The sequence below is a fragment of the Ruditapes philippinarum genome, unplaced genomic scaffold (assembly GCF_026571515.1).
Source record: "Ruditapes philippinarum isolate M1 unplaced genomic scaffold, ASM2657151v2 ctg657_1_1_1_1, whole genome shotgun sequence".
Taxonomy (NCBI): Eukaryota; Metazoa; Mollusca; class Bivalvia; order Venerida; family Veneridae; genus Ruditapes; species Ruditapes philippinarum.
In genome coordinates this window covers 120,556-136,678 of record NW_026853644.1, presented here as the reverse complement: position 1 = coordinate 136,678, position 16,123 = coordinate 120,556, and the positions used below count along the sequence as shown (strand labels likewise).

The 16,123-nt window shown below is 33.0% G+C and overlaps 1 protein-coding gene across 2 annotated transcripts; it reads left to right on the top strand.

The window, feature by feature from the left end:
• The first annotated feature begins 2,251 nt into the window (after positions 1–2,251).
• LOC132737435 (rhomboid-related protein 4-like) lies at positions 2,252–15,908 on the top strand. 2 transcript variants are annotated; one of them, XM_060724722.1, is made up of 8 exons: positions 2,252–2,552; positions 4,740–5,215; positions 5,922–6,071; positions 8,423–8,503; positions 12,175–12,243; positions 13,263–13,409; positions 15,276–15,354; positions 15,415–15,908. In XM_060724722.1, exons 2-7 carry the CDS (start codon positions 4,759–4,761, stop codon positions 15,350–15,352), a joined length of 981 nt encoding a protein of 326 aa, XP_060580705.1. In that variant the 5' UTR covers positions 2,252–2,552; positions 4,740–4,758; the 3' UTR covers positions 15,353–15,354; positions 15,415–15,908. The 2 variants fall into 2 exon arrangements, with proteins under 2 accessions (XP_060580705.1, XP_060580704.1); XM_060724721.1 differs by having other exon boundaries at positions 15,276–15,908.
• Positions 15,909–16,123: the final 215 nt, after the last annotated feature.

The following is a 16,123-nucleotide window of genomic DNA, read 5'->3' as shown; positions in this document are numbered from 1 at the left end:
GAGCACGTGACCTGTATTCGGTACATGGAGGAGCACGTGATCTGTAAACCATACATGATTGGTTAATTGACTTTCGAAAACCTGGCTAAATACCGTTTGCCGATACGTGACGGATTTACCTCTAGGGAATTAGGCAGAATTACATCTTATTAGAACAAAAAAATATTACGTGATATTTCTAATTTTCTATAAATATTTTACCGTTTAAGGTTGAAAAACTTGAATGATGTGTTTGAAAATTATCAATGTTTCTTTAATATGTATCTCAAATTTTACAGACAATAAATTGCTTTATTATATACATATAAATGAAATATTGAGAAATATTGATGAAATAAAATGCGTATTTTCATTTTCCGTATTTTCACTGTAAAAATTTATTTTTCACTGCAGTGAAACATATTTTCCGTATTTTCACTGGTGTCTTGCCGGACTACTTTCTTTAAAATTCTACCAGTACACAAAATTTAAGGGAAAGTTTTTCAAATTTTATCGCAAAAAAGAGAAAAATGTACATAATAAACAGAAAATTCAAGTTTTTTCTATAAATACATGATTTATTTTCATCTTGTGGCATGAAAATTACCATATTTCACTCGTAGCTACCGCCACTCATGAAATATTTATTTTCATACCACTCGATGAAAATAAATCATGTATTTGTAGAAAAAACTTGAATATCCTCTATATACTGAAAATCTACAAAATTGAAATATTCGATCGAAGTGGCATCTGCCATAATAAATAGAGATATTTTCTGCGTAAACTTGTGTGTTTACTTTATTTTTTTTTGCTCGAAATTATTCATAAAATGGTAGGCCTATTTAATCATTTTCTTAAAAAGAAATAATTGTTTTTTGTTCGACCTTCTCCGGTCATCAACGGTCACCAGTTTCCAAAGATCGACCTTCTTCTATATTGATCGACTATATGTTGTCCCCCCAAACCATGTTGAAAATAGTTAAATGAAATGTCTTGTATCATTAAAAATGTTCCCCGCAGGAAACCATTTTACTTGTATCATTTGGGTACTATACCTTATGATATATCACGTGATTATGGAATTAACACGTAATGAAAAAGGATATATGTAGCACTGGATTGATGTAAACAAGCCAGAAATTAATCCTCGTACTGATAACGATCGCTGCATGATTGGCTAATCTGCACGACCCCTGCTAGTTTGACTGACAGGCGGCGAAAAGTCAATTATCCTATCCCTCAAAGGTTGGACGGAACCGATTAAAGAATAATTAGAGCAAAGTATGACTATAGTACAGTATTAATTATAAAATAATTAATGTCATTTCCCGTAATTAATACGCTTTTACATTTTTATCTTTGATGAATATATATAATTAAAACAACAAAAAATACATAATAAAAAACAATTAATTTGAAACGAAATACATTGTATACGAAAAAAAAAATCTTATATCAACATATTTTTCATCTAGAAAGATCTAATAATGTTTCTGAAGACCGGCGCACTGACCGGGCTAGTGAATATGATACTATTCGCCGCTTTCTCGTAATTTCCGGTCAAAATAGACCGAGAGAGACCGGAGACCGGAAGCGACCGGACCATCCCCTAATTCCCTGCGGGCCGAAGCCCGCGCGCATGGAGGAGCACGTGACCTGTTTTCGGTACATGGAGGAGCATGTGATCTGTACACCGTACATGATTGGTCGAAAACCTAGCTAAATACCGTTTGCCCGGTAGGTTACGGATTTACCTCTAGGGAATTAGTCCGAATTGCACCTAATTAAGAACATAAAACTATTACGTGATATTTCTAATATACTATAATTATTTTACCATTGAAGGTGAAAAAACTGGCATAATGTATTTGAAAATTATCAATGTTTCTTTAATATCTACATGTGTATCTCAAATTTAACAGTGAAAATCTACAAAATTAAAACATTCTTAGTGGTAGCTGCCATAATAAATAGTGATATTTTCTGCGTACACGTGTGTGTTTTCCCTTTACTTGGAATTATTCATACAATGGTATTTAATCATTTTCTTAAAAAGAAATAATTGTTTTATTTTTGACTTTCTCCGGTCTCCGGTCTTCAACGTTCACAAGTCTCCAAAGACCTTATTATTGTCAACAAATGTTTATTTTCCCCCAAACAATGTTGAAAATAGTTATATGAAATATATCACCGCAGGAAACCATTTTACTTGTTAAGTGTCTTACATGCATGCGATTGGCTTGTTTAAACTGAAAGTAGGAAAACAACAAAACGAAAGTAGAATACAGTATATATGCAAATTTATAAACTACTGTATAGATTGTTAACCCGATAAAAAAAACTTGACATCTTATATTTATGAGGAAACACAAAGCAAGAAAATATTAACGATACGTAGACTTTCTATACGATAATATATAAAAATAAATTTGTTCAAGCTTTTAACACGTAAACATCCGGTGACGTCATTGTAATGGCGCTCTCCATGAAAATGAAAATCTGCTTTTCAGTTTTGAAAACTAAAGTGCGTAGATCTCAGTGCCGAGTTGTAAGATAATAGACGCATTGAGGTAAGTTATTTTGTTTCTTTTGTGTTTTTAATAATTAGTCGACAATTTTATCTTGTGGCTTGTAAATATTTGGGATGTTGTATTCTCCTAAAAAGTAAACTGGTGAACTTGTTCAGTGTTGTTCTTGATCTGTTGATAATGAAAAACCTTCAGGCACTAGTTGGGTGTTGAAATTACCAATTATTTTATTATGATTAGCAGGTGCGTTGTCAGTGAACTGTTAATAAAAGACATTATTTATATGCAAATTTAAAAAGATAAAAGAATAAAAGTGCTGCAAGACTAGATTCTACAACATTAACAGATTAATTAAAAAAAAATACTCATTTCCTAACAGTTTCGACGAGTAATATGAAATTAGGCAAAGCCTATGAACGGGGAAGTCGTTAAAAAATTCCTTTCTTTCTTTCCGTTTTAAAATTGTCATTCGGTATTACATGCACCGCTTCCGTTTTCACTCGGAACACTCGACGTTTATTATTTATCCGAAAAGTTGAGATTTGTTCCGTTAATGGAATACCCCGCCTTTTATCATTGAGTTACATTGTAAATGGCGGCGCCAGACTAGAACTGACACTGAAAATTTCATTGATAGGTATAGAATTCTATATTTTTTTTAATTTTTTTTTATTTTTTTTCTTTTAAAATACACGTGTATCTATAGCCGGGAAACCCCCAAACCCGACCCCCCTTGGGGGGGCCCCGGTCTTTAACTTCCCCCGTATTAGCCAAATTTAAATTTTGGCTAAAAGGGGTTTGACCCTTTTTTACAGATTTTTTTTTTTCCTTACGGGTCAAAAAAAGCCCAGCGCCCTTTCCCAAAATTATTCGGTTTGTCCCCTTTGAAAAGTCTAATAATTTTGGACTAAAACGAGTAAAAAAACCTTTGCCAAGTTTCAAATTCATGTTGCCCAAAAATTTAAATTGATCACGTTTTTGCAAATTTTCGGGGGTTAAATTTTTCTTCATTTCCCGTGAGCTCTTTAGTTGTCCTTGGAAGATGTGTATACACTCATTCCTTCAAATATCCCCAAAGAAAAAAGTCAAGTTGGTTGAGGTCAGGAGAATGCAATGGCCACTCGTCGAGTCGGTACGAGATAAAGTTATGCACAAACATATTGTATAGCCAATTGATTACATCTCCTGCTGTGTGTGGTGTTGCTCCGTCCTGCTGAAACCAGATCTTATCAATATCAAAACTCTCTCTCCTCAAAGTAGGGATAAACTTCTTTTTCAAAATAGTCAAATACCGCCTTACCGGTCTTTATTGACAGTAGCAACATTGTCGTCGTCCTCAAAAAAGAATGAACCAATAACTCTGTCAAGGCTAAGAGCAGCCCATACCATGACCCTCTCGCCATGAAGCAGCTTTTGAATATGTATCTGCTAATGGCATCAATTTCCAAACTTACTATCAATACAAAGTACATGAATGATGACTATGACATCCATTTTTATACGGCCATTTGTATTATAGTTTCTCCCTGGCGGGTGGGCGGTCGGCGTCCACAATTTTGTCCGAAGCATATCTCCTACATGCATTGAGGAATTTTACTGTACTTATAATAGAGTTTGGTCCAGTAATGGAAGTCACACACACATGGTCAAGGTCACCTGTACTTACAATAGATTTTTTACCTTCTCTTATACAGCCCCTATTTTTTTAATTTTTTTTTTTAATTTTTCACCAAAGTCTCATATTTGGAAGTAACATACCTCGGGTAGTCCTTCAAGTTTGGGTGGAGTTTGGGATCATTGGTTTCAAGGTCAAGGTCTTGGGTTCATTAATATTTGATCAACTTTTATTGGTAAGTTGAATATTTTTCAACGTCATCAAATAGCAATGCCATGCCGACTTAGATTTTTCTCAATAACAAGAGCTCAAGACTCTGTCAAGTTATATTAATTTTATAACTGTGTTACAATTTTTTTGGGGCAATTTTTCCATCCATAACTGAGTGAATAGTTAACCTTTTTTTAAAAATTTGCTACCGGCAAAAATCTAGGGGCATTTTTGTGTACCAAAAACTTTCTTGTTGCTTTTGAATTAGGAATTTTTCCCTTGAAATTGGGAAAAGAACATACTTTTCAAATTGTGAATATGACCAATTATAGGTCATCAAAAACCAACTGTTTGTCTCTGAACATCATTTACTTATGATAAACACTATACCCTTTTCTTTTCAGTGAATCCAAATTGTAAATAATGTTTCGTCCACGGCAAAGAAGAGGTGGAAACTTAGGGGTAATGCTGCTGGCCCTGCAATTATTCCAGTTTGGATTTGACAAAATACCTCCAGTCACTCTTATATCAATCCTAGTACAAGCTGCAATATTCCTCCGTATCGGTGACTTAGATAGATGGTTTGGATCGACTCATGATGTGTGTATCAGTACACATTACATTCTGGTACAAAAACAGTGGGGTAGACTTATTTTAGGAACTCTAGTTCACGCCAGTGACATGCATCTTTATTTTAACATGGTGTCTTTACTGTGGAAAGGTGTTTTTCTTGAAAGACGTTTTAAAAGTCAATATTTTGCCTACCTGATGGCAGTATTTACAGTCTTGACTAGTGTGGTTCTGGTTGGACTCAATTGGGTAATGGCTGAGGTGTGTCAAGATAGGTCATATATGTTGACCTGTGCGGTTGGATTCTCAGGTAAAAACTGTTTGTTGACTTTTATGTCTATGTAACTCAAGGGATTTATGTCAACTAAAAATGTTAAAGATTTTTTTTCACTATATGTATGAAAGTTTCAATTTAGTTCATGCTTTCTAATGTTTATTATTCAAGTTGAATTCAAGCATAGCCTGGTGAGAGGTGATCAGATCAACAAAAGGTTTTCAGTGGTAGAAATTTACTGCAATCACTGAGTATGGTGAATAAGAAAAACCCATAATTCTTTAATTAAACCCATTTTTCCTTCTTTAAAGGGGTTTATTTTGATCTTTAAAAAATAAACTTTATAAGTTCTAATTTTATTAAATTTTTTAATTTAAATTTTTTAAAAAAGTTTCCATCTGTATAAATCTTTTAAGGAGAAATACATTGTATGTTTAGGAAATAGATATGAGCCACGACAATACCAACATAGCGCTTTTGCGACCAGCATGGATCCAGACCAGCCTGCGCATCTGCGCAGTCTGATCAGGATCCATGCTGTTCGCTTACCAACCCTTTTACAAGTAGAGAAATTGATAGCGAACAGCGTTGATCCTGATCAGACTGCGTGGATGTGCATAAATCATGTAATAATGCACTTGATTGCCTATCTATAGGGGAATATTTTGAAGCATGCTAGAATTGTTGTTTTGCACTGATATATTTTGTTTTATCATTTAATCTATGCAATACTTTTTTACAGGTGTAATATTTGCATTGAAGGTGCTAACAACACATTACTCACCTCCAGGGCTCCACTATGCACTGGGATTCATACCTGTGCCATCTAAATATATTTATTGGGTGGAGTTAGGCATCATACAGCTTATTTACCCAAACGCTTCATTTACAGGTAACAGTTAATGTTAATTAAAATACTGTGTAAATTATTATGTAAAATGGTTGAATGTGATTTGAAACCAGGTGGAATACCTTCCCATATATCTACATCCGGGCTATATTGCCCCAGCTTTGCTGTCCTCTAGTCTTATTATCCCCCGCCGATGGAATCGGGAGGGGGATATTGTTTTGGCATTATCTGTCCTTCTGTCTGTCTGTCCATCTGTCCGTCAGAAATTCGTTTCCGCACTAGTTCTCTGCAACTACTGGCTGGAATTCTCTGCAACTACTGGCTGGAATTCAATGAAACTTAATGGGAAACATCAATATCAAGAGAGATGTGCATATCATCACCTTGTTCCGGTCAGACACTTTAACTCAGAGTTATGGCCCTTGATTAGTTATGAAGTATGCATATAGAACAATAATCGTTTCCAGCTACTTCTCTGCAACTACTAGCTGGAATTCAATGACACTTTATGGGAACCTTTAATACCAAGAGGAGATGCGCATATCGTCGCCTTTTTCCGGTCAGACACTTTAACTCAGAGTTATGGCCCTTAATTAGTAAGTTATGCAGTATGCATATAGAACATTTATCATTTCCACGCTACTTCCATGCAAATTCTGGCTAGAATTCAACGAAACTTTATGGGAACCTTCAATACCAAGAGGAGATGGGCATATCATTGCCTTGTTCCAGTCAGACACTTTAACTCATAGTTATGGCCTTTGATTAGGTATGTAGTATGCATATAGAGCAATAATTGTTTCTGCACTACTCCTCTGCAACTACTGGCTTGAATTCAATGAAACTTTATGTGAACCATTAATACCAAAAGGAGATGTGCATAATGTTGCCTTGTTGAAGTTGTTCAGACCAGACCCTTCATCACGGAGTTATGGCCCTTGATTAGTTATGTAGTATGCATATAGAGAAATATTGCTATTTCTTTGCAATTGCTGTATTGATTTCAACAAAACTTTATGGCAACCATGGATACAAAAAGGCAATTTACATCTCATTGGCATGTCCAGATATTACTATTTAACACTGAGTTATGGCTCTGTTATTGCCCTGAATATTTATCATGTACAAAGAATATTAATGTTTATGCCATGATAAATATATAAATAAAGCCTTATGTCTCCAGTTGTTGTGTTAGTAATAACCAGTACCAGTATATAAATTCAACGAATTTGCTTGTTTTACTTTTAATAATATTTTGATATGAGTAAATTAGAAATGTTGCCTCAAAAAAAAAAAAATGTCATGATTGTGTCCAAACAATAAATAGTTTTTGAATAAACCTATAGCACCCATGGCAAGAGTAACAACCATTTTATGTTTGTATGATTTTAAAGGGTCAGACGCAGGCAAAATTTTCATTTCTTTGTTTTGAATTTTTCATTCATTATTCTGTAAGTGTCCTCAAAATAAATACACTAGGCAGTCACAGGAGCAAAACTTTTCTTCTCATAATAATAAAATGTTGGTTTCCTTACTTCACCTGCCTGGGTCAGGTAAGATCGGTAAAATTTCACAAAAGTTGTCACAGTGTACTTTGGAAGCATTAATGAACATTTCTTAGACAGGTTTCAATCAGGGTTTGTTCAAGTCACATTGCTTGTTTTAAAACTACTAGGTGATTCTGTCGGCGTCTAAACTTCGTTCAACATATGTAAATACTTTTATGCTTCAAACCCAAAATATATAGAATTTATACAATATTTTCATGCTTGGATTTTAAGAAAATACCGTTCTAGCTTGATTTGAGTACATAAGACCATTTTAATATTTTTGTCATTAATTTGCCTGAGTATCCCTTTAAAGCATAAAAAGATGCAAAATAAAACATATGATTTTTTGTGGATTGTGAAATTCTTTTATGTATGTGAAGAAAAATCAAATGTACCGATTATTGCACCTCTATTGTATAAGTTTTTGACAAAGGTTAATCTAATATTTAAATGTTTTATTGGGAATTTATCATGGAAGGTAGTGATCATGTTGATATGAAAAACATCATATTAAAGAAACTGGTTCTGTGATATAGATTTGTGGCATGCAGGTTAGAATGCAACTGTTGGCATTGTCTTAATTTCATACATGACTGTAAGTTTAAATCTGGTGACTAGAGTCTTTGGCTTCATCATGTGAGGAAGCTATCCAGATAGCTTGCAGAAGTTTATTGGTTCTACTTGTTTGCTTGCATGTGCCTAAAATAATACACATGGGGACACCTTAGGTCTTCTTACACCAGAAAAGTGAGGGAGATGTCATAATATTATGATGTTTACATTGACTATGTGACATAGAATCCTACCAAATAAAATATATTGTTTTTTGTTTTAACATTTCAGGTCATTTAGCAGGTATTCTTGTTGGTATGCTGTACATAAAAGGTCCTCTCAAATTTATAATGGATAGTTTCTGGCCACCAGGTATGTTTCTTACTGTAGTTTAATTTCTGTTTGTGTACACAGGTGCCTGACGTCTAACACACACTCGCTACCCTACCCTTATATATATATAATAAACATTTATTATAGTTATAAGAAGGTATAAAGAGTTTATTAGAGGTCAGGCACCTGTGTTTGTGCATATGATATAGACAGAGTAAATTATTTAACTTATTAAATGCACTTAATTTAATACAAAATACAAAGTCTCAGAATACTACTACATAATATTCTGTACATGTATGTATTTCACTGACAGCACCAAATAATCAAGTTCCTAAATGATTTGTTTCAGAAAAGTGAAACTAAATGAAATATTTATTGTACATGCATATTGATGGTACTTAAATGTTAAAAGTAGACCTGTTTACTTGATATTGTGTCTGTCTGTATCAATTGTTGTAAAGGACTATTGAATTTTAAATGTACAGTCAAATGTGTATTAAGCGACCTTGCAAGGGAAACACCAAAAATGGTCACTTAATGAAACGGTCTCTTTAGACAAAGCATGATTAAAAGTCAAATTTTGTACATTTTTAGCTCGACTTTTCTATGAAAAGGGGAGCTATCCTACTCGCCCCGGCGTCGGCGTCGGCGTTGGCGTCACACCTTGGTTAAGTTTTTCGTACCACCCCACTTTATTTCAGAAGTATTACAAGTATGGCTTTGAAACTTACCATACTTGTTCACCATCATAACCTCCATCTACAGACAAGAGTACATAACTCTGTCAAGGTTTTTGACAGAATTATGGCCCTTTTTTGACTTAGAAAGTGTATTGAGCTTGGTTAAGTTTTTTGTACCACCTCACTTTATTTCAAAACCATTGGAGGTATTGCTTTGAAACTGACCATACTTGTTTACCATCACGACCTTCATCAACAGACAAGAGGACATAACTCTGTCAAGGTTTTTTGACAGAATTATGCCCCTTTTTGACTTAGAAAATACATTGAATATGGGTAAAATCCACTTATTGCCTTAACCCTTTGAGATATTGCTTTGAAACTTTTAATGCTATTTTCACATCATTACCCCATCTGTACGCAAGAGAAGGTAACTCTGTCAAGGATTTTGTTTTAAAAATTAAGGCCTTTTATCGACTTAGAATCTTGGTTAAGTTTTTTAGTACCAGTCCACTTTTTGACTGAACTGTTTGAGATATTAATTTGAAAGTTGGAATACTTGTTTACAATCATGATTCCCAAACATGTCCAGGAGAAGGTAATTCTGTCAAAGATTTTATTTGAATTATGGCCCTTAACTGTCAATGTTTTGTATTATAGGCAAGCACTAAAAAACTTAAAAAATCTAAAAAAATTCATTCCTATCCATTGTTCACTTTACCATAAATTATGTCATAATAAAATAATTCTTCACTAAATATCTTAATGCTCATGGCCATTGTTCACTTTAAAAATACAGAGATTCTTGTATTGCCTTTTACTGCAAAAACTTTTTTTATTGGCAAGCAATAAAAAAGTCGAGCGCGCTGTCTTACGGACAGCTCTTGTATATTTCTTTTGTGGGCGGAATGTTTTTAATCTTCATTTATATAAATGTTTAATAATTAGAATGCTCCAATAATCTAGATGGATGCTTATATAAAAAATAACTATCTGATGTTTATTGACAAAATTGTTTTTATTCATTATACGTACACATTTGACATTTTTCCAGAGTTTTTAAACTTCTTCGTTGCTTTTCCTTGCCTCCAACACGAAGACCCTTATAAATGAAGATGTTTTCAGATGTGCATTTTTTATTTGAAATCAATTGTATGCTAATCAAGTTCAAGGTCAATTCAAAGCAGTCTAAATATCAACAGCGAAGTGTATACACCATCTCAGTAGCATTGTTTTATAGATATTATTGGATAATACAATTCATGCGTATACTTAACTTCATTTACATACACTAAAAATGGTTTGGGAAAGAGTTTTTCACACATTTCTATTTTGATTGTTGACACTTGTGACATCACAAGGCGGCGTTCTCTTGTAAACGGTGTACGGACATAATCCCCTTTGGACAAAATCCCCTTCATGTATTTTTGTATATCTGGACATAATCCCCTCCATGGGTGGACATAATCCCCTTCATGTGTGAAATTCTGAAGTGGACAAAATCCCCTTCATAAAATTGCTACCTCGGACAAAATCCCCCTCGGAGGAATTTTTGGTTTATAAAGTGGGTATGATAGCGACATACTGCATTATGCTGTGTGTGTGGTAAATATCTTAATGTATAAAAAAGTAGAAATATTTCAGCAGAAAAGCACATTCAATTAGCACATTTTAATCACATTAAAATTGCTGTATTAAAGCATTCATAACAATCAATCAGGTAGTGCAGTGATCTTGGTTTGATTAAAATTTAATTATCACTCTTTCATCAATAGAAATTGTAGCAATGGATAGTATATATCAATTAGAATTATCAACTTATACAATCAATGAAACAATTATTGGCTAATAAAAATGTTTTTCATACTTATCAATTTAAAACAATTAAAGAAATTGCCTAATCAAAAATGTGTTATGCAGTTGATAATTTACCATAATTTTAATGAAAACATATAAACTAAATAAAGGTTAACTATTGATACATAATGATAAATAAAAAAACAAAAGTTCATTATTCATCAATTTTTAGGGAGTATAATAATACATTATTCATCAATTTTTATGGAGCGTAATAATACATTAGAAACCTATGAAACAAGGGGATTTTGTCTGGGTAGTGAAGGGGATTTTGTCCGGCCTTGCAAAAGATTGAAGGGGATTATGTCCACCCATGAAGGGGATTTTGTCCGGGTAGGCGAAGGGGATTTTGTCCGAAGGGGATTATGTCTGACATTCCTTGTAAACACTTGACAGGTAAAAGTGGTCGTTAAATGAAAAGATTGATCTCAATTAGCTGACTAATAAGCGGTCCCCGGTTGCATTGAACAAAAGTTGCTTAATACATTAAAGATAAAGAGAAAATGATCGGGGGAATTTAATGTGGTCGCATGAGACAAAAGTTGCCTAACACACGTGGTCGCATGGGCAAGTTAGACTGTATTAATTTTATAATGTGCTGTTAATGATCCACTCATCTAAGGACTTTAAGTTTCCGTTTATGTAATAATTGTTTATAATAGTTTAAGTTTTACTTACTTCCTGATGGTTTTACAATTACCTAGTTAATTCAGTTAATTTTTGTGGTCATATAATTCATATACATGTATAAGTTATAATTTGGCTATTGATGTTAGATGCTCACATTTGAAGGAGTTATTCAGTTGGGAAGCAGAAGGCCAATGCATCTTTTCATGTGTCCTGGCGCATATTGTCTGGGTTTTGTGATTGAATAATTTTTATTTAATTATGGCCCTTTGTTTTTTTTCCTTATACACAATATAATTATAGTGAACACTTCCTCTGTGGCAATTCCTTCTTCATTATTCATGTTTTACATTGCACATAGTTACATTGTTTGCTTGTATTTCAAATACAACATATTTATCTCTAATGGTGATAATTAAAAACCTGGTTTCATGGCATTGCCATGTTTCTTGTTTCCCCTGTTTTGAAGAGCCATTGTTTTCCATTTTGTTTCCCCTGTTTTGAAGAGCCATTATCATCCATTTTGTTTCCCCTGTTTTGTAGAGCCATCATACAGATATACAGCAGGGAATACAGGGTACCAGAGACCTATTACTAGAGGATATACTACAGGTATGTAATCTTTTAAGGCATAATTCTCTACTTGTTATTCATACTTTGGTTTAAAACCCTCGTATTATATGTTGCTTGAAAGCCATCATATGATAATACTGGGCAGAGTAGGGTAGGAAGGTGATAAGCAAGTTTTTTGTGGTTTTTTTGTTTGTTTTTTTAAATAAAATTGTTAAATTGTTCACCTTAAAAGTGTTAAATTTTGTACAAATAACACTTTAGTCATTATAATAAAATCCAGTAATTTGTGCTAAAACCTTCATCGAGAGAGAGCTGTTTTGATGACATTATATATGATGTCAATGTTACAGTTTTTGCACAATCTCCTGTTCAGCAGGCTGATTATCTGATTATGAGTTTTGTATTTTGATCCCAGGCCGCAAACCCAAAATTGATCAAGTGACACTAATAATTTGTTAAAATCATGGGCAGTTTTGTAACTATACATGTACATTGTATATAGTAACAAGTGTATTAAACTTGGTATATAACAGTCAAATGTACATTGGTTTAAAACTGTCGTATATACTTAGGTTTAATTAAAAACCATCATAATTATATACATTGGTTTAAAACTGTCATATATACATTGGTATAAAACCTTTATAATATTATATACATTGTAACCTAATTCATATACATTGTATATGCTTTTACTGTTATTGAGAACCTTGTTTATGTTCTAAATTCACTTTTTAATGTTCACTTTATTAAAATACTCTTAATTGAATCCACCTTATTTAAATCCACCTTATTTAATTCACTTCCTATATTTGACTGCATTATATTTACCTTTATAATTAAATGATTCAAATTTGCATCAGTTTTGAGTTGCATACTTATTTATGCATACAGTCTTAATAGTTTAATTAGAGAAATATTTGAGGGGCATCCGTGGCCGAGTGGTTAAGGTTGTTGACTTCAAACCACTAGCCCCTCACCGCTGTGGGTTCGAATCCCGGTTTCTCTCTAATTTATATGCATCATGTTACATGTTTCATGTTACATGTTATCTTAAGGTGGGAGACAGGCAGAATATCGTGCTAATTACAATGATAACAGACAAAACGATGACGGGAACCAGGCATATGACGAATACACTGGTGGTCTAAGTGAGGAAGAACAGATAAGACGGGCAACAGAAGAAAGCCGTCACAATAACAGAGGTAGTATTCAAAGTTTACATGATGATTGACTTTCTTATTTAAACATTGGTCATTTGTACAGAATAAAAAGTGAAAAGTACATTTTTTAATGGTACATAGAGGTTTTGCATGAAGGATTGAAATATATTTTACTGAGTAAACACCAGATGCAATATATTCACTAGTGGCATAGCCAGGAGTGAAAATAGAATGGCTGGTGTTCAGGAATGAAATATATTTCAACCTTATATGTTAAACAAATAAATTTTCTTTTTATTTCATGCTTTTTAAGTAGTTTTAAGTATTTTTTACTGATTTTGCAGCGTAACGTTGCACATTCTCCTTTGTGACGTCATCCCAATATGGCGCCACATCATCAATTTTGAAATATAGTTCTGTTAAATTTCTCTAATTTGGTTACATTTGATGACATTGACTTTCTTTTCCTAAAGAAGCAAAATTTACATATGACGGCATTTATTTCTGCCTGGTGTTCCATTTAGTTATGATTTTCTTTTCATCTGCATTCAGATATAGTCTGGCTACAGTGAAAATTATATTTTATAAATTTCACTAGTGGTTTATCAGATTATAATCATCTGATGTATTACAGTAAAACACTGGAAAGCATGAAATAAAACCTAATCTGTAACAAAAAGCTATAGTATAACAGCCTTTTAGATCTGCACAGCAAATTCACTTACATTGATTTAAAACCTTGTGGTTATATATTGATAAAAACCAAGTGCTTAAGGATGCTAACTGCAAATTACCTGCCCCAGCTGCTGGTGATTCGAATCCCAACAGTGAGTTTTGATTGAAAAAATGGCAAAACAATTGTTAAAAGGAACTCCACTGAGGTCCAAAAGCTTAAAACATAAAATTTGATTTTACAATACATTGATTAAATTCAACTCTTAAAACAGAAAGATATGCTAAAGATCATTAAGAAAATATACTCTGAAATAAATATTCTGGCAAAACAGAGTGAGTAAATTATCTGAAATTTTGCCCAATAGTTATTGATTTAGATCTTCATTAAATGAAACATTATCTTGAAAAAATTTATAGTCACATCATGTCCAAAAAAAACCCTCAGTAAAGTCCTTTAGAATAATCAATTATCTTACATAAATGCATTTAAGAAATAATGTTATTTCGGAGTGAATTGCGTAGAATTCAGGTTCGCGATTGATCACAATTGCGCGAAACGCCTTGCAGTTGTTTATTGCATGCATAATATATAATTCATTAATTTAATTTATCTTAATTTTCAAGAAAATTTATTTTAAATCTATTTCATTCAACAGCGTAGAAGTAAAAAATTGAACAAAAGTGAACTTATCGTGCATAAAAGAGACTTTACCCTGCAATTATTTAGGGTAAATCTGGAACCGTCTGATCGAAGCATTCACATTTTATTATGCATTTTTGAAATATTTCGTGTAATAATGAAACTTGAAATGCCTAATCTTTTAACATTGCGATATAGTGGAAAGTGTTTAGAAATTTGTGATATAACCGTTGCATTAATACAATAATGCAAGAAAAATTAATATCTATTTCCATTCTAACAAGCAGATAGTAAAGAGAATTGACAAAAATGTTGAACTTCATTGAGCATAAAAGAACTTTTACTGAATTATTTACGTCATATCTGACGTCATGACTCGAAGCATTCCATTTTTTATGCTGTGCATATTTCGTGTAATAATGCACTTGAATGCCCTATCTGTTTGATAGGGGAATAGTGTGAAGTGTGTTAGAATGTGTGTCATAACATTTGATAATTAACATGAGTAATGTAAGTATTAGGTTACAATTATTTATTACATATTAAAAAACAAGCAGTATCATGTGGTAAAGATATAACTCTATGTTATTTAGATCCAAACAATGGACAGCAGAGACTGTATCCTGATTTAGATGAATTACGAAGAAGACGGGCAGATCGATACACGTGAAAGAACTTGAGACATTACGGAGTACTTTCTTTAATTATGAACATTCATCAATACACGTGAAATAGAAGAACTGGAGACATTACAAACTACTTTCTTTAATTATGAATATTCATTGATACACGTGAAATAGAAACTGGAGACATAACAGACTACTTTCTTTAATTATGAATATTCATCGATACACGTGAAATAGAAACTGGAGACATTACAGACTACTTCTTTAATTATGAATATTCATAAAGGCCAAGTGCAAAACTGTGATATTGTGGTGTATGTCTTGGCATGGGCAATGGTGATCAGCTTATATTGTCACCTTAGTGCAGAAATGGGTTAAGTCCTCCTAAATCTAAAATGATTTAACCAGTTATTGCACTTAGGTGACAATGTGATCATTATGAGGGAAAAGTATTGTAGAAATATGAAGATAGTGGTCATTGATACTTTGATTAAGAGAAAAGTTGGTTGATGGCTATCTTTATTTGACATTGCAAAATAGTGCTTATTTGTATTATAAATTGTTTCTTTAATTATGAAAAAACATAAAGTTTAAGGATTATCTCTTTTGTTCGTTTTCATTAAGGACATAATATTGTATTCATTGATTTTTAATAACTTTTGACTTACTTCGACATTTGTAAAAATTTTGTTAATTAATTATATCCCACTTTGAAGAAATAGGGGCACATAATTGCTTTAACCTTGTTGGTCCATCCATCCATCCATCTCTGGCTAACTATTTGTTGACCTCTGTCAGCTGATCAAAGGTCAAGG